We start from the raw sequence: 24,718 nt of genomic DNA on the forward strand, positions 1-24,718 counted from the left end.
GTCTGCCTCTTACTTGCAGCTAAGAATGTAAGCTCTCAGCTACTGCCCCAGTGCGATGCCTGCCATGGCAATGACAGACTGAAACCCTCTGCAACCATGGGCTCTAAGTTAAATGTTTTCTTTATAAATTGCCTTGTTCATGGCGTTTTGTCACAGCAATAGAAAATCTAAGACAAAAAGGTTAAGCCTGCCGGGCGGTGGTGGTGCACGCCTTTAATCCCAGCACTCGGGAGGCAGAGCCAGGTGGATCTCTGTGAGTTCGAGGCCAGCCTGGACTACCAAGTGAGTTCCAAGAAAGGCGCAAAACTACACAGAGAAACCCTGTCTCGAAAAACCAAAAAAAAAAAAAAAACCAAAAAAAAAAAAAAAAAACAAAAACAAAAAACAAAAACAAAAACAAAAACAAACAAACAAACAAAAAAAAGGTTAAGCCTGACAAGGCACTTTGAAAGACGCCCCTAGGCAGAGACCCCTTGAGGGAGAATGTGGGTTTTGTCCATGCTCCAAGTCCAGCCTATACCAGGAAACCTGAATCGCTGAGGAAGGGGACGACTGGGTCACTTGGCCTCCAGAACTTGGCAGACACCATCCAAATACTGAAGAGCACAGGCTTTCCTTGCATGTGCTCCACGCTACACTCAGCATCTGGCCACTCTGCCTATTCAGCATGCAAAATACCTAGGTATTATAGCCAGGAAGATAGAGCTGTGATCCTTAGTGCCTGCTAGACATATCTAAACCCACAGATGTTACAGAGGCTAAGTATGACTCCAAAGGTAGCAGCACAGGTGCCGAGTTAGGGACCTCTGTGTGGCCTGGTTTCCCTTTTTGGCTCATCCAGACTTGAAGGCCAAGAAGCTGCCAACCTGGGCACACCAACAGAAGGATAACAAAGTCCCCAACAAAAGATGCCTTATCAAGGCAAGGAAGGGCTACATAGTGAGACCCTGTCTCAAAAAGAACAAACACCCCCAAACCAAAAATCTCCATAAAAAAAACAAAGGAAGCTCACACAGAAAAAAAACCCAAACTCCTGAGTATTGAAGAGAAAAAAAAAGGCAATAACAAAAACTCATGCACATACACAAAACAACAGCTTAAAAAAAAAAAATCCTACAATCCCTTATGTGTGTGGGAAAGCAGAATACATGACTGGATGTCTCATCAGAAACCATGGAGGCACAGACCTGTAGGCTCAGCATTCAGGAGGCTGAAGGACAGGAATCAAAGTTTGAGGCTAACTTGGATTATACTGCAAGACTCTGTCTCAAAAATAAAACCTTAATCGGGGTACGATTATGCTTTCTTCAGATGAGCACCAGCAAGTCTGCTGGGAAGTAAACAAAATGAAGGGATAGCTGGAGGAACAGCATGAGAGCAGGTCCGAGCCGACATCCTGAGACCACCCAGAGCTCTGTGACAGGAAGACGAGTGAGGACTGGAGACAGCAGGATACTTAGTTGTGAAGGACTCTGACCTGCCTCAGACTGACCACGTCCTAAGTGTCACAAATACGGCCAGAAAGGGTTCCACTAAGGCACATCCTTGGAAACCCCGGGCCAAGTCTGAAAGGAAAACCCTAAGACACTCCAGAGGCAAATTCCAACTGTGCCACAGGATCAGGTGCCACAGGTTCCTTCGACAGTGATGCTGAACAGAAGAACAAAACATAGCTGTCCACAGTGGAGGGACAGCCACCGCCTACCCGCTACCCTTCAGCTGGCGGAAGCCTATGTTGGGCAGATCCCTGGCCAATCTCAGATCACAAAAACGCCTTCCCTAGAGTGTTTACACACGGCTGGCCAATGAACCACAGACACACGGTACCTTGATGGTAACTGCAATGAACAATTCTGTGGGGAAGCGAATGTTTAATGTTTCTCCATGGTGAGGGCTTTGTGTGTGTGTGTGTGTGTGTGTGTGTGTGTGTGTGTGTGTGTGAATGTTGCTACCTTTTCCTAGATAGGGCTAAACTGACCTAAATTTCATTTCCTCTGCCAGGTTCCTCCTATAAGGTAAGATAAAGATACAGCTCAAGTAACTCCAGAAATCTGCCTGAAGCCACAAAGATAGGGGATAGAAGACAGAATCTATACCTACACCTAATAAGTCCCCCACTCCCCATTGCCTGGTAGCCCCCCCCCCCATGTGCCCAGGCTCAGAATGCCACACCTGGCTCACACATAACTCTCCTAACTATGCTTCCTCCAGAATGCCCACCCGGCCCAAACGTACCTCTTCTAACCGCGCCCGCTTCTCAGAAGGCTCTGACCCATCATCACTCTCACTTCCTGAAAGATCTTCATCCTCTGCTTCATCCCTAAAGATGTCATCATAGGCAGGAACTTCAAGGTCATCCTCTTGTTTAATGAGCAATTTGATCTATGTTATAAAACAAAAGCAATTATGATTTTCTTCTCTCTCTGCCAAAAAACAATTTCTCATGATGCTTGTGTAGACTCTTACTTTTTCTTAATCAGCTGACTCCCAAGTGTTCTGTACATACAAATAGCACCTGTCTAAGAAGAGCTCTAGGCTTCTCCATACCGCTCCGTACAGCAGCAGAGCTGTCCCACATGGCATGCACAAATTATGAAACTAAATTTTGAACAGCATTTACAGTCTACTCTGGGAAACATTTCTTTCTTATGCTATACATTAAAAAAAAAAAGTCCCACCAGTTGGCTTTTGATTGAGGATGTGAAAATGTTGCTATGGTTGGATATTTGGATATGTTTATTCCCCAAAGGGTCCACCAAGCTTGCTGACTGTGTAGGGTGTTGAGGAAGTAGAGCATTTAAAGGTGGGTTCTGGAAAGTGTTAGGTCAGTTGCAGCTCTCCCCTTGCTGATGTAGTTAACACCATCTCTAGAAGTGTGTCAGGCCTCACAGAAGCTTGGTCTCCACCGGCAGGGTGGTTATAAAACTTCCTCAGCTTGCTGCTGTTTCCTGACTCACCATGGAATCTTTCTCCCTCTGCCACACACTTCCTCTCTTGGGAGACCATTCACCATAGGGGTCTCACAAGGGCACAGCCAATGTTTGTACCACGCTCTTGAATATCCAGGACAGTAAGCTAAATGTAACTTTAATCTATAAAGTACCCAGTCTCAGAGGTTTTCTTACAGAGATAAGTAGGTCGAGACTTACACTAAGCCAATACAATTTTTGTCTCTCATAGCAATTCCAGACTGACTTCTCTTGAAGAAGTTTCTTCTATTAGGATTTCAGAGTCTGAAGCCACGTGGCAAGAGACCAAGTCAGACTGCTTAGTCAGCTGGTCTATGCTAGGTTGCATATTTAAGGTGTAGAGGTTCAGAATAAGTACAGTAGAGCCATTTGGGGCTAAAATATCCTGACCCTCCACCTTCCAGATGATGCAATTCCACAAACGTGTTGTGCACATGCCCACGAGCAGGTAAGATGGGGTTCTTGCACTGAAGATACCCCTTAACTGGAGAAGATCCATGCAATGCTGCCACAGCATAAGAAGGTACAGACTGATTAAAGGGAGAGCACACATAAGGGAAGGCTCTAAAAGGGCCAGGTACCTGAGTGTCATTGTACACATTCACAACGTTGACTGGCCTGTGGGTATCACACACAAAAAATACACTGTCTTCATCAGGCTGAAGGATATCCAATAGGTCTACGTTGGCTCCACAGTTTATGAGGATGAAATAGCGGAACTGAAAGGCGATAGAGACACTGTAAAGTAACTGCACCAAGGAGGCCCCTCCTCCCTCAGCCCTGTCAATCTTGGCATTCCTCTGCCGAGCACACGTGGCCAGGCCCAGGAGGAACACTGCCCACAGCTGGCCTGGTTATTGCCTTTCCCAGATGACACTGTAAAATGGACTCTGAGGCTTTCCGTGCTTCCTGAAGAGCATGCTGCGGCTCAGCAAACTCAAGCCTTGTGCACAGACTCAATAGTTAATGAAGAACAGACCAGGACTCCACACGCAAACCAACGTCTCTCTGAATACTGCTAACTATACTGTCCTGCTGCCTTACCACATTAACAGCAACCACTGTGTGGGTTAGGTTCGCAGGAAATCTTGGGCAGCCCATACTTTATGGCCTCCTAAACAGTCAGTCCTTTATCAAAACAAACCACCCACTACAGAAAAACCTTTCCCCAACTGCCTGGGTGGGCTCACACTTGTAATATAACACTTCAAAAGCCAAGGGGGACTGCCCAAGAGTTCAAGGTCAGCATAGGCTATCAAGTAAGATCTTGTCTCACAGCACTGAGGGGAAAGCTCAGTTGGTACAGGCACTTTGAGTTATGAATAAATCTCTTCCAAGTCACCCTAGAAGTGGTCAGGGACTCTAGAGACCTTTGACACACTCTACCCACTCCGTATATGTCCCATTTCTTGTCTGGCCCCAGGTCGAGAGGTAAGGAGTCTTGGTTTTGCCAATTAAATCCAAAGGGAAAACGTGTTTGGAAACTGGAATGTATTTTCTTGAGGAGATAATAGAAAGCAGTGGTGTATCCTAGGAAAATAAGTGAGGTCAGAGTAGATACTGTCCACATGCATATCTTTTTTATTTTTGAGACAGGATCTTGTTATGTAGCTGAGGCTGGCCTCAAACTTGCTATATGTAGTTCAGATTTGCCTCAAAGTCATGTTTTTTGGTTTTTTTTTTGGCAAATGTTGATTCTGCCCTCATAACGTGAAGTGTAATGAAACAGACACTTCAAAACACACTTACCCTACTAATTATTCTAAGATTCATTATTTCATACCTGCTCTTTATGTTCAAGAAATGCAGTTTCAAGTTCTTGCCACCCAGAAACTGGAACCAGGGTATACTGCACGTGGTCACACTGAAACAGGGCCTGGAGAGAAAGCATACTATTAGAACACCGTCATTTAGGATAACCTACCTTGAATCACCAGAAGCAAACAAATTAGCTGAGCTGAGAGAAGATCTATGTGATACCCTGTTTGGTAAAACATCAGTAGGAGCCGGGCAGTGGTGGCCCACGTCTTTAATCCCAGCGCTTGGGAGGCAGAGGCCGGGGGATCTCAAGGCCAGCCTGGTCTACAGAGTGAGTTACAGGACAGCCAAGGCTACACAAAAAAACCTGTCTCAAAACAACAAAATCAGGAGGAGAAGCTAGGTGGCAGGGGTGTGCGTGCTCAATGCACAGTTCTGCCAAATCTGTCAAATTTTGCCAAAGTCAAACACTGAGGGGAAAAGTAATTTTAATTACAGGTGTTCTGAAAAGTTCCTGACCCCCCCCCCCCCACTCACTGTAAAAACCACAGTATAGTCGAAGCCCAAACTAATGACCTTCTCTCTTTTTTTTTTTTTGAGACAGGGTTTCTCTGTGTAGCTTTGCGCCTCACCTGGAACTCACTTGGTAGCCCAGGCTGACCTCGAACTCACAGAGATCCGCCTGGCTCTGCCTCCCGAGTGCTGGGATTAAAGGCGTGCGCCACCACCGCCCGGCTGACCTTCTCTTTAATAGACCAGGGATTCCTGTATTTCCTGCACTCACTATGACGCCACTCCCAGCTATCACAGCCCTCTCTCGAATTCCATCTTTGCGAGGTCATTTACAGGTTCAAAGATTTCAGAAGTGAAGCCATTTTCACTTGGGTTATTGTAAAAACAAGACAAAGCAAAAACAAAGCACTACTTACTTGTCTCACTGTTGACACTTCTCTAGTCCCGGTACAGTTCAGAGAGGGACCGCTCCCTCACCAGCTCCTCAGGTCCCTCCCCTCCTGCGCCCCACCTCCTGCCGGGGCCAACCCTGTTGCCTCACCTCTCGCCCCTGCCCTAACCTTCCTAAGATATTCAAAGCTCACCTGAAGGATCTTGCAAGCACACAAGGCATCCACATCCGAGGCCACAAAGAGAAGGACCCTCTGTCGAAGGAAATGCGGACAGGTGGGTTGAGCACAGGGACCTCCAACTCTGTGGCAACACCCCCTCCTCCTTGCCCACTGACGGACACTCGCCCTCATCCCTTCCCCTCAGATAAGGTTTGGACCAGGATGGGGAATGGGAGTCACCTGGCTGTGGACCAGCTCGTAGAACTCCTTGCGGAAATCGGACACGAACATAGCCACTGCGACCGAATACCCAGAGCTGGCGCTGAGACACCGAGAGCCCTGGAGGTGGTCAAGACTCCCGCCAAATCACGGCTCTTCCGATTGGCCCAGCCAGCAGCCAATGGTTCCTAGCCTTTTCCTCCTTTCTGATTGGGTCCCCTTGGGAGACAGCCAATAAAGCTCCGCTATTTGCTGCTGGAGAAGTCCCGCCCCCTACCCACTCACTCAAAGAAGCGTCATCTAGAGTCAGGCTGCGAACCTAGTTACTCCCTTTGACGCTAACTTCCAGTTACCCAAAACCACCTACGCTCGGCGGACATCTTTACTTCGGGAAGGTATGCCTACCATTTCACCTGGGATGCTCAGGAAAAAAAAATACTCCTAGACATAAAGTAAATTCAGTTACATATCGTTTGAGGACGGCAATTGCGTTTTCCAGGCACTGTTGGTCGAGGTAGAGGGTTGATATGTAACGCACTTCCGCCCGAGTCCATGATGGCTGAAGCCAAGGCCGGAAACTACCTGCATTCTGGGTATTGTAGTCAATAACGAGAATGGAGCCTACCAAGTTAGGAAGGGAATGCTATCTAAACATTATAAATAATCGCTGTCCTGTGAAATAATTTATCAAATGTTTTAGTGTATTCTTTTAATACTTTTCAAACTCCAGGCCTCTCTGTGACTTTCTGCTTTTCGCTGCCGACGCCAGGCCTCGGTACTCTCCCTGTGGTCTCCCTTCCGTCACTTCCGGCGAGCCTCTCGCGGGTTCTGGGTTTTAGAGCGGCGGCTGCGACCGTGTCGAGGGAGCTCAGGGTTTCTATTGTAAGATTCACGAAGAGAAGCGGCGTCACCAAGTGCTGTCAGTCATGGTAAGCTGGCTGGGGATCGGGAGCGGGGAGAGACCAATGCTACCCGCGGCTCCTGGCGGGGACGGCCTGGATCTGGGGCCGAGGTGCCGAGTCACCCGGGCCTGCGCCCGGCCGGCTCCGCTGTCCCGAGCGCTTCTGTCCCAAGTGCGATCCATAGTTACGAGCCCCCTCTTTTCCTCTTAGCTTGTCGGAGTCGTGACTCGTACGCTTCTTGGCGGGACTCAGGCCTTGAGAGTAGAGAGGAACCTGCTCCTTTGTGTCCACAGCTCTCTAAAGAGCTCGACACGCAACAGGTTTCCATGAACTCAAAGTTAGCTGCAGAGTTCCTGGGGAGGGGCGCGAGGGAGGAAAATCCGAAGGACATTAAGCTTTTCCTAAGTTCTGTGGCCTTTTATGCAGCAGAGATAATGCCTTAGGATATATGTCGCGTTGTGTTCATGAGGTTGTGATAACAACGGTAGACAGTATTTGGGGGCGCTTTTTTCGGTCAGCGTACCGTTATTTAACTCCTGCAGTCCTCTGAGAACGTAGGTAGTTATTGTAAGAACCGAGAGATGTAAACTTAAAGAGGTAGTAATCATGAAAGTGAGGCACGGAGATTTGAAGTCACACTCATCTGGCTGCAGTGATGTTTCATTACTACTGTATGTAGCGTGGACTCCATGTCACTTGTTTGCAAGAAGTGGTTATTAGATTTTACCCTGAGCGCCACTGTTAAATCAAACTTCTAAGTTCATTTATGTAACCATTACTGAGTATTTGATGTGTTAAGCATCAAAGATTTAAACATGGAAGACAAGAGCAGTAAAGGAGCAGAAGGACGTGTTCATGGGTGAATGAGTTGGAGGGATATTGCTAGGAGTGTCGCCTACTCTATGTTATTTATGTTTCAGAGAGAAGCAGTGGCTTAGGTGGATGGCATAGGGAAGGAGCTTTGATGAGTGCACCTCCACTCCTAACCCCTTCATTCAAAAGGGATTTGTGGGCTATGCACCTAAGACTGAGTCAAACAGTTCTGGTGCTTAAAGAAAAAGATTAGCTGGGTGGTGGTGGCCCACGCCTTTAATCCCAGCACTAGGGAGGCAGAGCCAGGTGGATCTCTGTGGGTTCGAGGCCAGCCTGGTCTACAGAGTGAGATCCAGGACAGGCGCCAAACTACACAGAGAAACCCTGTCTCAGAAAAATACGGAAGAACCACCTTTTAAGATTTATTGGTGGGGGATGTGTGTGTGCAGTAGAGGTGGGGGGTTAGGTGAGTCTGTGTGCTTGGGTGCACATCTGTGCGTGTGGAGGTCAATAGACTACAGCACAGTGTATGTATCTGTTCTGTGCTATGAGCATTCTGGAGAAGCACTGACCCTGCCTCATGGCCAAGCAGGGGAGGCTTGCTGAAGAAAGAAAATGATTGTAGTAAAAAAGCCAGATGAAGACAGGCAAACACGGGCTAGCATACATGGGCAACTGCCTTTCCTCCACCAGGAATGCCTTTTTGTTTTCCTGTAGGTCTCTAATGATAGTCTCCTCCTGAATATTTGTTTAATATCCGTTCTCAGGTGCTCTCTGTCCCCATGCCTGCCTCTGGTCTTTAAAACTCAAAGACATTCGTGTTTTGTTGTTATCTTCCTTGTCTTTAACATGAGATTCACCAGAGCAGAGGTGGTGTCTGCCTTCTTAGTACCCAACATTACTTAAGTGATGTTCCTTAAAGCCCAGGTCAGAGCCGTGCAGATAGTAGGCACTTAGCAAAGAGGTGGAGGTTAAGGGCGGAGGGGAAAGGGCTCCGGACAGAACACGCCAGGTTAGGAGATGGTGGGTGGTCAGTAATGAGTCTCGGTTCTCGGTGAGGTGTATGTAAGGCCCAGCCTTGATCTCAGAATACGGAATAGTAGCACAAAGAAGAGAAGGAAGGCCTGGTGTGACCAAATCTTATGTAAAGTTGCAGTGTCTGCAGATAGTGGAAACTGGACCTGAGGGATGAGATGGGGAGAGAAAAAGGATTTGAGGTTCATTGTGCTGCCTAGGAAGTCAGAACACTCTGGCCAATGAGATTTTAGTTGATTACGTTCTTTGGCCACATTTATCAGCCCTGATGACTCGACATGTTCAGTGTTTGGCTTGAAGACATGTACCTTTGAGATAGATACAGTGGCTGCACTTGGAGTCCCAGTTAGTTATGTGGAAGGCTAAGTCAAGATCACTTGCCGGGAGGTGGTGGCGCACGCCTTTAATCCCAGCACTCCGGAGGCAGAGGCAGGTGGATCTCTGAGTTCGAGGCCAGCCTGGGCTACCAAGTGAGTTCCAGGAAAGGCGCAAAGCTACACAGAGAAACCCTGTCTTAGAGAGAGACAGAGACAGAGACAGAGAGAGAGAGAGAGAGAGAGAGAGAGAGAGATCAGATCATTTGAGCTTAGGACTTCACAGCCAGCCTGGAGAACATAGTGAGTCCTCACCTTTTTTAAGTACCTGTGTTTGTTTGGATAATAATACCATTTCTTTCTTCCTTCTAGTTCTCTTTCAACATGTTTGACCACCCGATTCCCCGGGTCTTCCAGAACCGCTTCTCCACGCAGTACCGCTGCTTCTCTGTGTCTATGCTAGCGGGGCCTAATGACAGGTCAGATGTGGAGAAAGGAGGGAAGAGTATGTGCTTGTTTTATTTTGAATAGTAACCTTTCCTGCCCCCAAGTCTGTGAATGAGCCTTGTAGTCAGTCTCCCCCAGCCTTAGTTTGCATGTGGGCATCAGACACGAGCATTGTAGTAAAATGTCACTCATTCTAGGGCATGGGTGGGAGGAGTGGGGTGCTAATTATGTTTGATGACAGTGCCATTCAGAGCACAAAAGTAAATAACTTCAAGTTAGATTCTTAATGAAAAGTCATTATGAAATTCTGATTACCCTAAAAGCACTGTTTAAAGCTTTTAAAAGATGCATCAGAAAGTATACGTCTTGCCTTTACTTTGTTCTGTCCCTTTTATTTTTACTTATTTAATATTCCTGAAATATTCTTTTTCACAGTAATTATGCCGCCCTCAGCCCTCGATCAGCTCAGTAAGTATTTCCTAAGTGACTCAACAATTTGGGTAATATAAGTATGGATGCCAGAAATGAGCATAAGGTCTTCATTGTGCTCAGATCCAGGTGACTTTTGTCAGGATGTGGTTAGAATCCTCTTTGGAGGGTATGCTGGGCTAGACGGACTAAGGCCACAGTACCTTAGATGAGGCAAAGTGTGGTTGTGCTTTCTACTGCCTGGGCACTATAAGCACCCCTCAGAGAAGGGGATTCCTCTCTCTGTTTCCTCCCATCCAGCCCCTTACTTCATTGCCTGGCTCGCCTCAAGTGCTTGTCTAGATACAGAGGTGTAGTGTATAATGCTTGAGCAGGTAATACTGTGGTGTGGGCTCACTAGGTTGTCCCCTACAGGAAGAATGGTTGATTGACAAGAGGACCACAGGAAGTAGATCTTCACCTCCTTTCCAACTAGCTCTCCTGAGCTCTAGACCTGAGTTTCTCACCTCCAGGGTGACATGGCATCCCCAGGAAACCAGGGGTTGAGCCTTCACTTTCTTCCTATGCCAGATAAGGCCCCTGTGAGAAGAGCCACATGCAGCCTTTCTTGGTTATGGACAGCCTTAATTACGGATGCACTCTTGGCTTTTGGAACTTGATGTTCCCACTTTGAATTCATCCTGTGGAGACTGGTTATGGGATGTAGTGGTGACTTGCAGAAAATAGGTGCCACTTTGCTGTGTTTGGGCTTTGCGCTTTGCCCCGCCCAACTATCAGCTCAGCTTCTTTGGCTTTCAGTATCTCAAGCAGGGACACCATCAGTGCCTGTTCATTGGAGCTGCAGTGGTAATTGGGAACCTATCACTGGTTCTAGTGACGAGTGGGGAGGTGACCTATGTGCCACCTTTAGCTGGGGCTGTGTCCCTTGGAGGCTTCTACTTAGGCAGCAGGTAGAATGGAGCCATGGGGTTCACAATAGACTGGGTCCTTGGTCTTGCTTTTGGGGTGAGCTGACCAAGGAGCCCAGGTATGTCCCTTAGAACAGTGTCCTGGAAGGTAGTCGTGAACTGGATCAGTGGGCTTCAGACCAGATTAGATCAATGTTCAGACCTTTTTTTTTTTTTATTTGTTTGCTTTGGCTGTACTGGGGATTCAGGCAAGCTAGGTGAGTGCTTATTCACTGAGTTATAACCTGAGCCCTTTAAAAGGTTTTCTTTTTTGAGACTGGGTCTCACCCAAATTAACTAGACTGACCTTGAACTTAAAATCTTCCTGCCTTGACTTTGTGAGTGTCTGGGTTTTGGGTATGTGCCACTGTGCTCAACTATGATGGAAAGTGATGGAAGAAACCCTTTTCTAACCAAGTAAGGCCAAGGGAGTCCTGATTTGTGAAATGCAGGTTATTTCTCTGGCTGGAGGAAGTCAGTGTCACAGAGGACTGGGGAGCTTGAAGTCAGGCTCTCCATCAGTCAGTGGCTGAGGAATACTACAGCAGTCTTGGATCTTTGGCTGGAGCCTGCTCTGGGGCACCCAAGAGTGTCTTGGGGTCAACACGGAGCTTCACAGCTGGGGGTGTTTTGGTGACCTGGAGCCTAGCTCCTTGGCCCTGGGCTGCTTGTCTCAGTTACCCTGTGCTAGCAAGGTCACCTTAGTGAGGCTGTTTTCCAAGTTGCTTTGGAGCTTCCTACCCAAGCTCTTCCCTGATTTCACTTCATCCATTCAACATTTAGAGAGAGGCCAGAGTCTACGTTACCTCTCAATGCTAAGTGGACTTGCCAGATGTGGTGGCATACAACTGTAATCCCAACACTAGGGAGGTAGAAGCAGGCCTCTGAGTTGGAGGCCATCCAGGGCTATGGAGGAAGTCCTGGTGTGTGTGTTTAACCTGACAAGCTGCAGTCTACTTCAGTGGCAGTGTTCCCAGGCTTAAGCAGACTTGTCCTGGATCCCAACATCACCACTCCTGAGCAGTGTAATTTGGGGCATGTTACTTTAGCCATATGTCTTGGTTTTTCCTATTAATTTAAAAAGGGAGAGATGCTAGTACCTTCTTGATTATTGGAAAGATTAAACAAATGCCCAGGACATGGCAAACACCGTCGATACCCTCTCAGCCCCTTCCCCCAGTGTCCCCGGCTTTTCCTGTCTCGTGTGGCCAGGCTGTCCTTTCTCTGCCCTGTACCTTTGGAGTCAGTGTTCACCAGCCCTGCTTGCTGTCTCCTGCCCTCTGTGCAGCCCTAACTTAACTCTTAGACCACTGGAATGTGGACACATACCATGTTGTGACCTTGTTGAGTCAGCTAGGGCTGCCCACTGGGCCTGGATACGTGTTTCTGTTCCGTGCATTCTCATCCTAGTCTCTCCCTTCCTGACTCACTATTACACCCTTTCCTTCCCGGGTTCCCGCAATGTCTGCTGGTGCGTATCAGTTCACAGTCTCACCTATCTAAATCAAAACCTTTAAAGGAAGAGATTTTTGTATGGCGCATGGTTGGCACTTAAATTATTGATGAATAAATGAACATGCTTCTTTTATGAACCATGGTTTTAGAAAGTCATGTCTGTGCTGGTGCTGCATGATTTAAGTCACCAAGCTCCTCTAAGGCCACATGGTCTGTTCTTGCAGACAGTGATACTCTTCTGACTGGGCAGTATAGGGGTGTGGGGGCAGGCACTGAAGTTTAGAGGACAAGGCCACTGGATGGGGCAATTGGGTGAATAAAGGTTTCTTTCACAGGAACTGGTGGTGGGTGGGATACCTGATTGTGTTTTATAACCTCTTTGTTCCTAGGCCGGCTCAACATTACCTATCCTATGCTGTTTAAACTGACCAATAAGAATTCAGACCGAATGACACACTGTGGTGTACTGGAGTTTGTTGCTGATGAAGGCATCTGTTACCTCCCCCACTGGGTGAGTTGGGCTGCTAGGGTCTGTACAGAGTCTTTCCTTTAGGAACCTCATAAATAGAGACACCCCTTTTGCATGTGTGTGCATGCCTGAGAGTCCTTCCTTCAAGTAAAAAGGCCCAGTAAGAGGAGGACATCTTCAGCAGTGTGCTGTACTGTCTTTAAACATCATGCTTAACTGTGTAGACACAGGCCAAGCTGACGTGAAGGATGTCATTGCAGACGGGTGCCTCATCGAGGGCATGAGCACGTACAGAGCTTTCCCTGGAGCAGGCACCTCTGAGAGGCTAGCAGAACTACCTAGCACTGGGGGAGGACCCTGAGGTGGCAAGCCTGTGTCCTGATCTTTGTGCCTTCATGGTGTCAGGTGACCTGAAAGCCCCTGGGTAGGCTGTGGATGGGGCTGAGGACACAGAAATGGTTTGTCTGCTCTCCAGCACTGCTACCAGCACAGTGTTCTGAGGCCTCCTCCACCCCTGGTTGCTCCATCACAGCGACCCACACATTTCAGAAGGAGAGCTTCTCTTTTTCACAGTTACATGGGGTTCTAAAGATCATTTCTTTTCCAGCCGGGCCCCAGGGCATTTGATGAGTTGTGGCCATGTTCTCCCCAGCAGGAGCCCTGCTTGGACTTGGAACTCTACTTCCAGGCCTTTCCTGTGCTGTGTGTGCTTGTGCCGAGACTTACTGTGGGACTTCTTGCTAAAGCCTAGACCTGACCTGCTCCTCACTCCTGCTTTTGTGTCTGCTGTGCACAAGGCAGAGTCCTTCTCTTCCTGCAGGGGCCCTGTGGCTCACCTACTGAGATGAAGTGGGAGGTGGTGACAACATGTGCTCTCAAGAGCCTCCCGTTAAGTCTCAGGCTTGCAGTTTGGGTGGCTACTTGTCCAGATTCTTTGACAGCTTTAGCCCAGGCAGCTATCTGAATTCCTTTCTCTGAGATGCCACATGGCACCTAGGAAGCCTGTAGGGTATAGGGCTGTTTTCCCCTTGTGAGCTGATCTTCCAGTTCATGGCATGGTCAGGCATTTGTCTGCTATTTCCCAGCCTCTAGCTCAGGTGACAAGGGGGTATGTGAGTGGGTGGTCAGTGGACTTTATCTTACCTGCAGCTGCCAAGTTTCAGGGAGAACCAGGCTGCAGGAAATGCTAGCCTGTCTCCTAGCTGCTGCCCCTCACCTGTTAACCATACTTATTATTAGTTTGCCTGCCAGCATTGGGGTGCCACCAGGCCAGGGCCTGCCATGCCTTTCCTTGTGTGGTCATTCTATCCTAAGTGTGGTCCTGATTGCTTCGGGGCCTTGAATGCTGCTTGTGGGACAGCTTTGGAGCTGGAAAGTTAAGCATCCTAGGGAATGTACAGGATGCTGGAAACTGGTGGCCTGTCTAGGTGGCCTTGGCAGAGACAGATCATAATGCCTGATGATGCAGCCTCAGTTGAATCCCTTACTTGGTGTGCTTTCCATGTGTGTCCCTCACTGGATTTTTCTTCCGTGGCATTGTATCATAATTAAATTGCTTGTTCCAAGTCTTCATCCTGGGCTCTTTCCCCCAAGTAAGACTTTGTCCTGCTTAGTGTACTGACTGGCAGATGTTAGCCTTGGAGGCTTCTTAATTTTCAGGAGTTTCATGCAGATTTTTTCTTCTTAGATGATGCAGAATTTGCTGTTGGAAGAGGGGGGCCTGGTTCAGGTGGAGAGTGTCAACCTTCAGGTGGCTACCTACTCTAAGTTCCAGCCTCAGAGCCCGGACTTCCTGGATATCACCAACCCTAAAGCAGTGTATCCTTTTGACATAGAGTTCCTCTGTACAGGAGGGTTCCCGGCTGTCACTGGACAGCATGTGGAACCACTCATTTGTTTCTGGTTGAAGTTGTGATTGATAGTGACTGCTTTGCTAGCATATCCCCTTGGTCCTGACTTGCAGGCACTTCATAGACTCCAGAGGAGAACGTTCTTTTAGTTTTGTGGCTGCCTAGAACAAAGACCAAGAGCCACAGTATATCCAGTGGGATGGCAGAGCAGCTCATCAAGTGGTTCACAGTCACATACAACCCAAGCTCCAGGGGACCTAATGCCCTTTCCTGGCCTCCTCGAGTACCTGCATGCACATGTACAGCCATCTACACAGACACACCCAAAGAAAATGTTTTTAATCTTTAGAAAGCCCCTGAAAACAATCTCCTAAGTCTGCATTATAACATGGGAAAACTCCAGATCCTAAAAGGTTACAGAAAAGACAAGACCCCTCCTGCACTGACAGTGAAACTTTATAGACTCCAAAGTCTGCCTTCAACCACTAGCTCTCTGTGGAGCCCTTGACCCAGGTTCAGCATGAACTTGGTAATCAAGTCAACTTTGTGCTCAGAGTTAGGACCCATTCACTTGAAGACGATAAAGGTAGACTGAGTACATTTTCTGTGTTTTAGCAAGTAGGAAGCAAACGTTTTTTATGTTTTTTTTGTTATGATTTTTTTTTAATGTGCACCTCATCTTAAACTGGATATATGTATTTATAAGTGTGACCAGTGTGAATTAGGGACATACTTTGTGTCAGGTGTGTATAGCAAGATTTTGTCTAAAGAAAAACAAAACAAAAATCTCAAACAGCAAGGTGGACGTGTTAAAACAAACATACAGACAGAATCTGCTCTTCCCTCCCTCCCTGTTAACTCTCCACTCACTGTAGAAACAGGCTGTTGTGCCAAGGGTCCATTCCTGGATGTCAGGGGGCCTTGGCAGAGACACATTTGCTGAACAGGTCCTAGACAGGATGGTCTTTGTGAGCCCCTGCTGGCTGAGTCCTAGACAAAAGGACATGTTGGATACTTGTCTCCGCAGTGTAGACAGTGGTAGAAATGACTTGTCCTGCAGGCAGGGGACATCTGTGGGAAGAGCCGCTTAATTTGTCCTTCAGAATGACCTACAGATGTTTCGCTGTCAGTGCAGGAAGGGTCTTGTCTTTTCTGTATGTAACCTTTTAGGATCTTGAGTTTTCCTATGTTATAGTGCAGACTTAGGAGATTGTTTTCAGGAGCTTTCTAAAGATTGAAAACTTTTTCTTTGGGTGTGTCTGTGTAGATGGCTGTACATGTCCATGCAGGTACTCAAGGAGGCCAGGAAGGGGCATTAGGTCCCCTGGAGCTTGGGTTATATGTGACTGTGAACCATTGGATATGGGTGCTGGGAACCACACTTTGGTCCTCTGAAGGAGTAGTATACACTCTTAACCACTGAGCCATCTCTCCAGCCCCTATTTTACTTTTTAATTATGTGTATGTGTGAGTATTGCATGTGAAGACTAAAAGAGGATGTCAGATACCCTGGAACTCTAGTTACAGGTGATTGTTAAGCTGTCCAGTGTGGGTGCTGGGAACCAATCTTGGGTCTTCTGCAGGAGCTGTACCCACCTAACACCCGAGCCATCTCTCTGGTCTTAGAGGCTTTTTCTTGTTGTCATGGGGAAAAGGGTGTCACTTTGGTTATCTGCCATTCCAGGGTATGACTGATAGGGTGCAAGCGGTCTTAGTATATGTAATGGTTAGTTTTCATTTCAGCTTGACTGCTTAGAATCACACAGTAGGCATGTTTGTGAGTATTTCAAAAGAGGTTTAACCAGGGTGGAACATTGGGAGCCACATCATGTGGGTTAGGTCTCAGACTAAATAAAAAGGGAGAGGGAGAAAACCAGTTGAGTACCATCATTCCCTTTTCTCTCTTTCCTCATCTGCCCAGATGTGAACAGACAAACCCACCTCCACAGCTGCAAGCCTCTCCTGCCAGCATGTTCTTCCCCTACATGATGAATTTTTTTAGGGAAAACTGTGAACCCAAATAAATTCTTCCCGGTAGTGCTTCTTGTTGAGTATTTGGTTACAGGGATGAGAAAGGAACTAAGATAGTGCACACCAGAGAAGTGGGAGCTGGTATTAAGATATTGTACACCAGAGAAGTGGGAGCTGGTATTAAGATATTGTACATCAGAGAAGTGGGAGCTGGTACTAAGACATTGTACACCAGAGAAGTGGGAGCTGGTACTAAGACATTGTACACCAGAGAAGTGGGAGCTGGTACTAAGACATTGTACACCAGAGAAGTGGGAGCTGGTACCACAGCATCTGCCAGGGCCTGTCAACGTAGTTCTAGGTGCCAGTCCTGACTGTACTGTCTACCTGAGGTGAACAGCCACAGCAACCTCCCACAGACACATGGTGGTTCCGATGCATCTTGTCATGTTGCCTTGACCCCATGTATGCAGATTAGAAAATGCATTGAGAAACTTTGCCTGTCTGACCACTGGAGATGTGATTGCTATCAACTACAATGAGAAGGTAGGTGAGCCTGGCTACCTTACCCCTAAAAGAATGTTATGTTACTGTGCCTGTTTATCCCAGAGAGAGGGAAACCACAGACCAGAGATAAGTCTGTTTTGGTGATCCAAAGAGTTTATTGGGGTGAGTTACAGGAGTATGGGTGAGCTGGGGTGTGACTCATGGAAGCTGCATCAGTGGGGTTCTGTAGGTGGACTTTCCTTTTCTGACTGACAGTTCCCAAATAACCAACACAGAGACTTGATTATAAATGCTTGTTACTAACTAGCTCTTACAACTTAAATTAACCCATTTCTATTCATCTATGTGCTGTCACGTGGCTTGTGGCTTTACCTGTCCTCCAGCATGTCTTGCTCCCTCTGTGTCTCCTGGCGACTCTTCTGACTCTGCCCTTCTTCTTCCCAGAATTCTCCTACTCTAACTCTCCCACCCAATCTCTCCTGCACAGTTACAGGCCAGTCAGCTCCTTATTAACAAATAAGAGTAATACATATTTACAGTGTACAAAGATTGTTCCGCAGCAGAGTTCCCTGTACAGTTTACAGGCAGCTACCCTCAGGGAGGGCCCACTCGAGTCTGGGAACTTCTTGTCTTGGTGAGCACCAGCAATGCCTATGGTGCACACACATACATGCAGGCAAAGCATGCAGAAACTTAAAATAGAAACAACTATTTCTTTCCCTTTTTCTTTTTTTCTTTAATTTGTTAAAAAAGCCTCTGTTGGCTGAGCCTGATAGTATGTGCTAGTAATCTTACCATCTAGGAGACAGCAGGTTTCACGAGACTCCCCATTCTCTTCACAAGAGAGTGTTCGAGTCCATCATCATTGTCCACTCTGGTACTGAATGAGGCTTCTTTCTAAAATTGATTTTTATCACCTAATTGCTGCCTATTGTTTAATTTTTTTTTTTTTTTTTAATTTCCTGGGTTCACATTTAGAGCCCTAATTCGCTCAGTGTGATGGTTAATTTTTTTTTTTTTTTTTTTTTGAGACAGGGTTTCTCTGTGTAGCTTTGCGCCTCTCCTGGAACTCACTTGGTAGCCCAGGCTGGCCTCGAACTCACAGAGATCCACCTGGCTCTGCCTCCCGAGTGCTGGGATTAAAGGCGTGCGCCACCACCGCCCGGCTAATTTTTTTAAAGGTGTGTGTGTGTGTGTGTGTGTGTGTGTGTGTGTGTGTGTGTGTGTTTATCTATATATAAAGTAAATCACTGGGCTATCTCCCTAGCCCGCTATGGTGGTTAATTTTGATTGCTCCTTAATGGGATTTAGCCACACCATGGGACAAGTCTTTGAGCATGTCCACAGGAAGGCTTTTGTAGATAAGGTTGAGATGGGAAGACCCACTCTAATTAAGGTGGCACTGTTCCATGGGTTGGGATCCTGGACTGAATAAAAACAGTGCGAGCTGAGCACCGGTCTCATTTCTGACTGGATGCAGTGTGACCAGCTGCCTTGAGCTCCTGCTGGAACTGTGAGCCAAAACGGACCTGGTTTCCATCATCGTTTTCGTCAGGTGCTTTGTCAAAGCAATGAAAAAGGTGACCTACCTTCAGAAATTATTAAGACTGATGACATTTATAGGCAAGTAGGCTTAATATTTTATACATACTCATCATACCTCTGCTTTTAAAAACATCTATTAATGGGCTGGAGAGATGGCTCAGTGATTAAGAGCACTTGTTGCTTTTGCAGAGAACTCAGTTCAATTCCCAGCACCCACATAGAGGTTCACAACTGCCTGTACCTCTGGTTCCAGGGGATCTGACACTCTCTTCTGGCCCTTGGGCACCAGGCATGCATCTGGTGCAAATATATACGTATATACAGGCAAAACATTCATAAACAAAATAGAAATATTGTTTAATCCCTTTTTTTTTTTTTTTTTTTTTTTGGTTTTTCGAGACAGGGTTTCTCTGTGTAGCTTTTGCGCCTTTCCTGGAACTCACTTGGTAGTCCAGGCTGGCCTCGAACTCACAGAGATCCGCCTGGCTCTGCCTCCCGAGTGCTGGGATTAAAGGCGTGCGCCACCACCGCCCGGCATATGTTTAATCCCTTTTTTAAAAGGCTTTGCTAGCTGAGCATGGTGGTCATCCTAGTAATCTAACCATCTGGAGGCAGCAGGGTTGTGGGCTCAAGGTTGATGTAAACCACAAAGCAAGTTCCTTCCCTCTCCCCCCACCAAAGGTCTTTTCCATCCTTTTATCTAAGCCAGGCCTTTGCCTTGTTGGGAGTAACCAAAACCACGTTGTGTTCCCGTCCTTGTTACACCCTCTTGAAAGCGGGCAGCCCTTTGAGGAGCAGAGCCTGCTGTGGGACAATGTGCTGTGGTGACCTTGGAAGTAGAATTTAGCTGCTTGAGGATAGTACCTCTTGGGGTCTCTTCTCACAGAAGCATATGTTTTCTTATATGGATCTTCCCTTGGCCGCTTCCTGACTTGGGTCTGTTGAATCTGAATACTGCTTACATTCATCCATGGTTCTCTGCTTCGTAGGTCTCTTCTTATTCCAGACAACTTAGTAGATGAAATGACAGGTGAGCTCCCACAAAGCTCAAGAAGGCATCACTTCCCCACCATCCACAGAGTTGTTGATGGAAAGTATAAGTCTTGCCATCTGTAGCAACAGGGCGTGACAGTGTGGGCGCCTCTACAGACTGATAGCTGTAGAGTTAGCCAGGACCGACCCCGGCCTGGCAGAGCTTGGTCTTCTCTGAGACCAGTGCCAAACTCCTTCACAACACTGATCCCCTCAGACTAGGTCCCCACAGCTGTGCACGGGAACCTGGTCAGCCAGTTCCTCAGTGTGGGGATCCAGCTGCATCTCTGGTGGTTCCCTTGTATCTTATATGTTCAAGTCAACTAATACTGAGAATTCTTACTTCCTGTTTCTATTCATTTTAGATCCTAATATTTTGAGGGTATGAACTTAATAAATGTTCTTACCTTTAGCTTTGTCAGATTATTTTAGGTAATACCTTTTAAAATAAGCTTCTGTAATCTATAAGCAGCTTCACAGTGTTGTTCATAATATGGTGACAATGATTTTTTAATGATGATATTTAAATTATTAATAAAGCTTTTGCACAATAAGGAAGGGTAGGTTATATATTACATAGCACATACATAGATTTGAATTGAATTTAAATGTTCACTTTATTTTCTTACTATCATTTTATTAATTATTTTTAGTGTGTATGGCGAGAGTGTGTGCGCATGCGTGCGTGCATGCGTGCGTTCGTGTGTGTGTGTGTGAGTGTGAGAGAGAGGACCATCTCATGTGTTAGTGGGTACTGGTCCTTGACCTCTATACCTTGTTGGTACAGGGTCTCCTTGCTCACTGCTGCCTAGGCCACACTAGCTGGCCTGTGTACTAGCCATTTTCCTGGTAGGGGCATACTGGGGTTACAGATATTTGTGCCACTGTATCTAACCTTTATGTGGGTTCTGTGGATCCAAACTCAGATTATCAGCCACTGTTTTGCCCAGTGAGCCCCCTCTTCAGCCCCTGTCATTTAATTTTATTCATTTGCTTTGCAGGGCTGGAGATTGAACCTAGGGTCTTGCACATACTGTACACATGCCCTACAGCCAGGCTTCAGGGCTGGGGAGATGTAGGTAAAGATGCTGGTTCTATGAGCCTGGTGATCACACAGTAGGAGGAGAGAACCAACCCCTGAGGGGTGTACCGTGAGACCTGTTCACTGCGGCAGATGCATGTCTGTCTACACTCTAGGTCTGTGTGAAACAACGGAGCTTTGTACAGCCTCAGCCCAATTTCCTCTCCTCTCCTCTCCCCGTCCCCCCTTCTCTCTCTTGGTTTTTTGAGATTAGGTTTCTCTGTGTAAACAGCCGTGGCTGTCCTAGAACTTTGTAGATCAAAGTGGCCTTGAACTCACAAAGATCCACTTCTGCCTCTGAGTGCTGGGATTAAAGGCATGCACCACCACACCTTCCTTTCTCTTTTCCCCCCCTCTCTCTCTCTCTCTCTCTCTCTCTCTCTCTCTCTCTCTCTCTCTCTCTCTCTCCCTCTCTCTCCCTCTCTCTCCCTCCCTCCCTCCCTCCCTCCCTCCCTCCCTCCCTTTCTATGTAAAAAATACACTTCATTTATCTACTGATAGGCATTTTGGGAGGATAGACTTAGCATTACTAGTGTGAGCATTCTTACATTTGTCTCCTTAAACACTTAGCTAACTCTTCTCTTAGAATAAATTCCTAGATGTGAATTTCTAGGTCAGGAGTAATCTTTTGCAATACAATACTAACTAGCTGGTGGAATTAAACCCACGTGTGGGCACCAGTACCTTTTGATCGAACCCTACAGCAGCATTGTCAGCGCTGGCAGGCATGATGATGGTGTGAAGGCAGCCGTGAGCCACACTGCAACTTTCTGTTCTTTCTGCAGATCTATGAACTGCGGGTGATGGAGACCAAACCTGACAAGGCTGTGTCCATCATTGAATGTGACATGAATGTGAGTGACTTTTTCACATTTTAGGGAGGTCAGGACCTCAGGAGGGTGTCACAGGGGGAAGAGCAGGAAGATGCTGTCAAGAGTATTAGGAGGAGGCCACTCACCTAGGGAATGGGAGTTATAGTCAGTTGACTACTTAGATGGCTGGATCCACAGTCCCCTCAGGCCTACCAAGGAATGAATGAATGAATATTAAGAGCTAAGTGGGAACATATTATGACAAGACTCCTGGTTGTCCAAAAAAAAAAGAGTTACACCGTCTCTTTTCATTTATGTGACACTCTAAGGTATCAGACTTTAGAAGTAGAAGACAGATGACTGGTTACCAGGAACATGTGGATTATTGTAGTTCTATTTAGTATCTTCCTGTGGTAATAGATACATAGGACCACCATGGTGATGGTTATATTTAACTAACCACACACACAGCTTCCAATAACAGCAGTATGTCTTATAATGTTGATGTTCTTGTAGTGATGCTGAACTGTATAAAGTGCTGCTGTTAGAAAAACTGGGCAGAATGCACATTTAGTGCTATTTCTTCGAACCCTCAAGCTACTGTTGTCTGAATTAGTTAAGGAAGCTGAGTGTGGCCATGTCTCAGAATTTCACCTTTAATTTTCAAATCACAGGTGGATTTTGATGCTCCCTTGGGCTACAAAGAACCAGAAAGACCAGTACAGCATGAGGAGTCAATAGTAAGTGGTTTTCTTGAGTCCTCTTTCTTAACCATGTGTGTGATATTTATACCTATGCTTCTTTTTGCATGTTTTCATTACATTTAAATATGTTGTGTGGGGGTTAGGGGCACATGTGCCATGGCATGTGTGTGGAGGGAGTTGGCTCTCCCTCCATCATGTGGATACCACGGATTGAACTCAGGTCTTCAGGCTTGGTGGCAAGCATTTTTACCTGGTGAGCTGACTTGCTGGTCCCTTCCTGTGTTTCTTTGTGAGTGGACTCTGAAGGGACTAGCTAGGTCATGGGGTCCTTGCTGCTTTTTAGGCTTGCCTCCTAGGAGGACAGTGTGTTCTAGCTGATGGAGATTGGGGAGCTCTGGGGAAAACTGACCATCCACTCTGAGAAGCTCACCTCATGATTTTCTATCTTCCTGTCAGGAAGGAGAAGCTGACCACAGTGGCTATGCTGGAGAAGTGGGCTTCCGTGTGAGTACCAGGCAATGTGTATCTCTCTGCATCCTGATTCCAGAAACTGTCCTCATTGATGCTTTGTGAACATTAGCAGGACATGAGCTCTGCGTACCCATATGAGCAGACAAATAGGTCACTTATTCAATTACCAAACCTTTCAATATGTGCTTTCTCCTGGAACCTTGGCAACTGTGAAAGGCTTCCAACTTCTCTTGGTCCTTTCAAAACTTACACCTAACATAGGACTTGGGCGTGGTCTCTAGGTATGGGGAGCGGGGGGGTGTGGGTGTGTGTGTGTATGTGTCTGTCTACCAAAAGTCCAATTAGTATAATAGATACACACAGCCCTTCCTTTAGGTTCAGCAGTTGTTAGCATATGTGCTTTGACCTCTGAAAACATCCTGCTTTTATTTGCCTACACCATTTGAAAGTTAGCTGCATGTTTGCCAGCCAGGCTCCCTGGTAAACAGAAGTGGCTCATGTGCAGGCTGAGGTTCTGGGTAGAGTGGAGGAGGTATGACTAGACATGTGGAAGGAGGGGCCTGGCAGGTATTTGCAACAGAGGTCCGCCATCACAGCTGCTACCTGTTTCATAGGGCTCCTTTGGGCTCCCTGCAGTTCTCGGAGGGGCTGGTAGAGCTATCTTGGCTGGCAGCACTCAAGGGCATCTGGGCTCTGCCACCTATTCTGGGGTCTTTGAGTAGAATGTACACATTGCTCACTCTTGAGGTTTTTATATATATATTTTAAATTGCACTCATGATATTCATTAATTACACTCATGATATTTATCACATTTGTGGTAGTCATAGATTACATTCGCAGTATTCATTCAATTATATATATATTTTAAATTTTAAATGCCGAATGTCATTTATTGAAGGAGGGAGGAGGTCTTAAATACAGGCTTACAGCACAATGGGAGAACCCCGGAGGGCAGAAGTTCACTACTGATGTTTTACAATCTTGCATCTAAGCTGTTAATGCCATGCCCATTATTCAGGATACACAGACAAGGAACTTCCCTTAAGCATTCAGGAGGGTGGAACCCGGCGGGAATTAGCATAGGGAGGATATCAAGGTCAAGATCCTCAAGCAAGGCAACAGTTACCCAAAACGGGGGCCAGTGACTTACAGGTCCCCCTTTTATTAGATAATGAGCTTCTGACTTGGGTTGCGTGGGACGTCAGCAGGTCACCTTACCCGTCATAGAGACGCCTGCCCAGGCCCCACAGGTGCTCTGTCTTAGGTTGGTGAGCGCCCCCCAGGCGTTACCTGTCTCTGAATACTCATTATCATATAGGCTCAATCGTGTGTGAGCTGCAGAATTAATTGCTGCCAAAGGTCTCAAAGTGGCACTGGGCTTGCAATCTGTGTGTTTGACACAGAAAAGACCAACAGAGGTCCTATCCCACCCATAGCCAGTAGGCTAAAGGCAACTGAGCCATTCCCTTCCTTAACGAGCCATACTGTGCGTTGGAGTCCTTGTAAGAAAGTATCCTCAAAGCAAATGAAACTTGAGTTTATAAATTTATAGTTTTCAAAGCCAATCGAGATGTATATAACTACTGAATTAAATTTATCATGCCCAATAGAATGGAAGATTAACTAAATGTGGTAGCTACTTTTGTTGCAAGGGTCTCCACTGTGCTAGCTGTAGTAAGCAATTATGAAATGGTAATTCCACAGTAGCAGCGGTGGCCGCCATTGCTATAATAGCAACAGCGGCAGCAGCAATGTCAAATTCTCTTCTGGAGTGTGTGGACATTCACTGGCATGGATACAGCTCCGGTAACACGAACCACCAAGGCCCATTTTTCTTGATCCCAGCACGACTTTAGCTGGCAGCTCTTCTGGAGAATCCAATCTCATGGCTATAGTTCCTAGGCTTACATTAATGCTTGCC

The 24,718-nt window shown here is 46.7% G+C and overlaps 2 protein-coding genes across 4 annotated transcripts in view; one reads left to right on the forward strand and one right to left on the reverse strand.

Annotated features, from left to right (window-relative positions):
- Cdc45 (cell division cycle 45) overlaps positions 1-6,773 on the reverse strand; it is a 35,066-nt gene extending 28,293 nt beyond the window's left edge. Inside the window, exons 1-5 of the mRNA XM_059276948.1 lie at positions 6,032-6,773; positions 5,825-5,884; positions 4,753-4,845; positions 3,551-3,688; positions 2,236-2,382 (exon numbers count right to left, since the gene is read on the reverse strand). Of these exons, the coding sequence (XP_059132931.1) occupies positions 2,236-2,382; positions 3,551-3,688; positions 4,753-4,845; positions 5,825-5,884; positions 6,032-6,082 (489 nt within the window). The 5' untranslated portion in view covers positions 6,083-6,773. The remainder of the gene's footprint in view (positions 1-2,235; positions 2,383-3,550; positions 3,689-4,752; positions 4,846-5,824; positions 5,885-6,031) is intronic.
- Ufd1 (ubiquitin recognition factor in ER associated degradation 1) overlaps positions 6,290-24,718 on the forward strand; it is a 28,721-nt gene continuing 10,292 nt past the window's right edge. The window contains exons 1-10 of one of the 3 annotated variants that reach the window (XM_059276949.1): positions 6,290-6,405; positions 6,741-6,939; positions 9,447-9,579; positions 9,957-9,989; positions 12,742-12,863; positions 14,509-14,639; positions 17,116-17,188; positions 21,593-21,661; positions 22,294-22,359; positions 22,780-22,827. In XM_059276949.1, the coding sequence (XP_059132932.1) occupies positions 6,937-6,939; positions 9,447-9,579; positions 9,957-9,989; positions 12,742-12,863; positions 14,509-14,639; positions 17,116-17,188; positions 21,593-21,661; positions 22,294-22,359; positions 22,780-22,827 (678 nt within the window). In that variant the 5' untranslated portion in view covers positions 6,290-6,405; positions 6,741-6,936. Of the gene's footprint in view, positions 6,406-6,693; positions 6,940-9,445; positions 9,580-9,956; positions 9,990-12,741; positions 12,864-14,508; positions 14,640-17,115; positions 17,189-21,592; positions 21,662-22,293; positions 22,360-22,779; positions 22,828-24,718 lie in introns of those variants that run through there. The other 2 variants (XM_059276951.1, XM_059276952.1) reach the window with 2 other exon arrangements.

The sequence above is a fragment of the Peromyscus eremicus genome, chromosome 12 (genome assembly GCF_949786415.1).
Source record: "Peromyscus eremicus chromosome 12, PerEre_H2_v1, whole genome shotgun sequence".
Lineage (NCBI taxonomy): Eukaryota > Metazoa > Chordata > Mammalia > Rodentia > Cricetidae > Peromyscus > Peromyscus eremicus.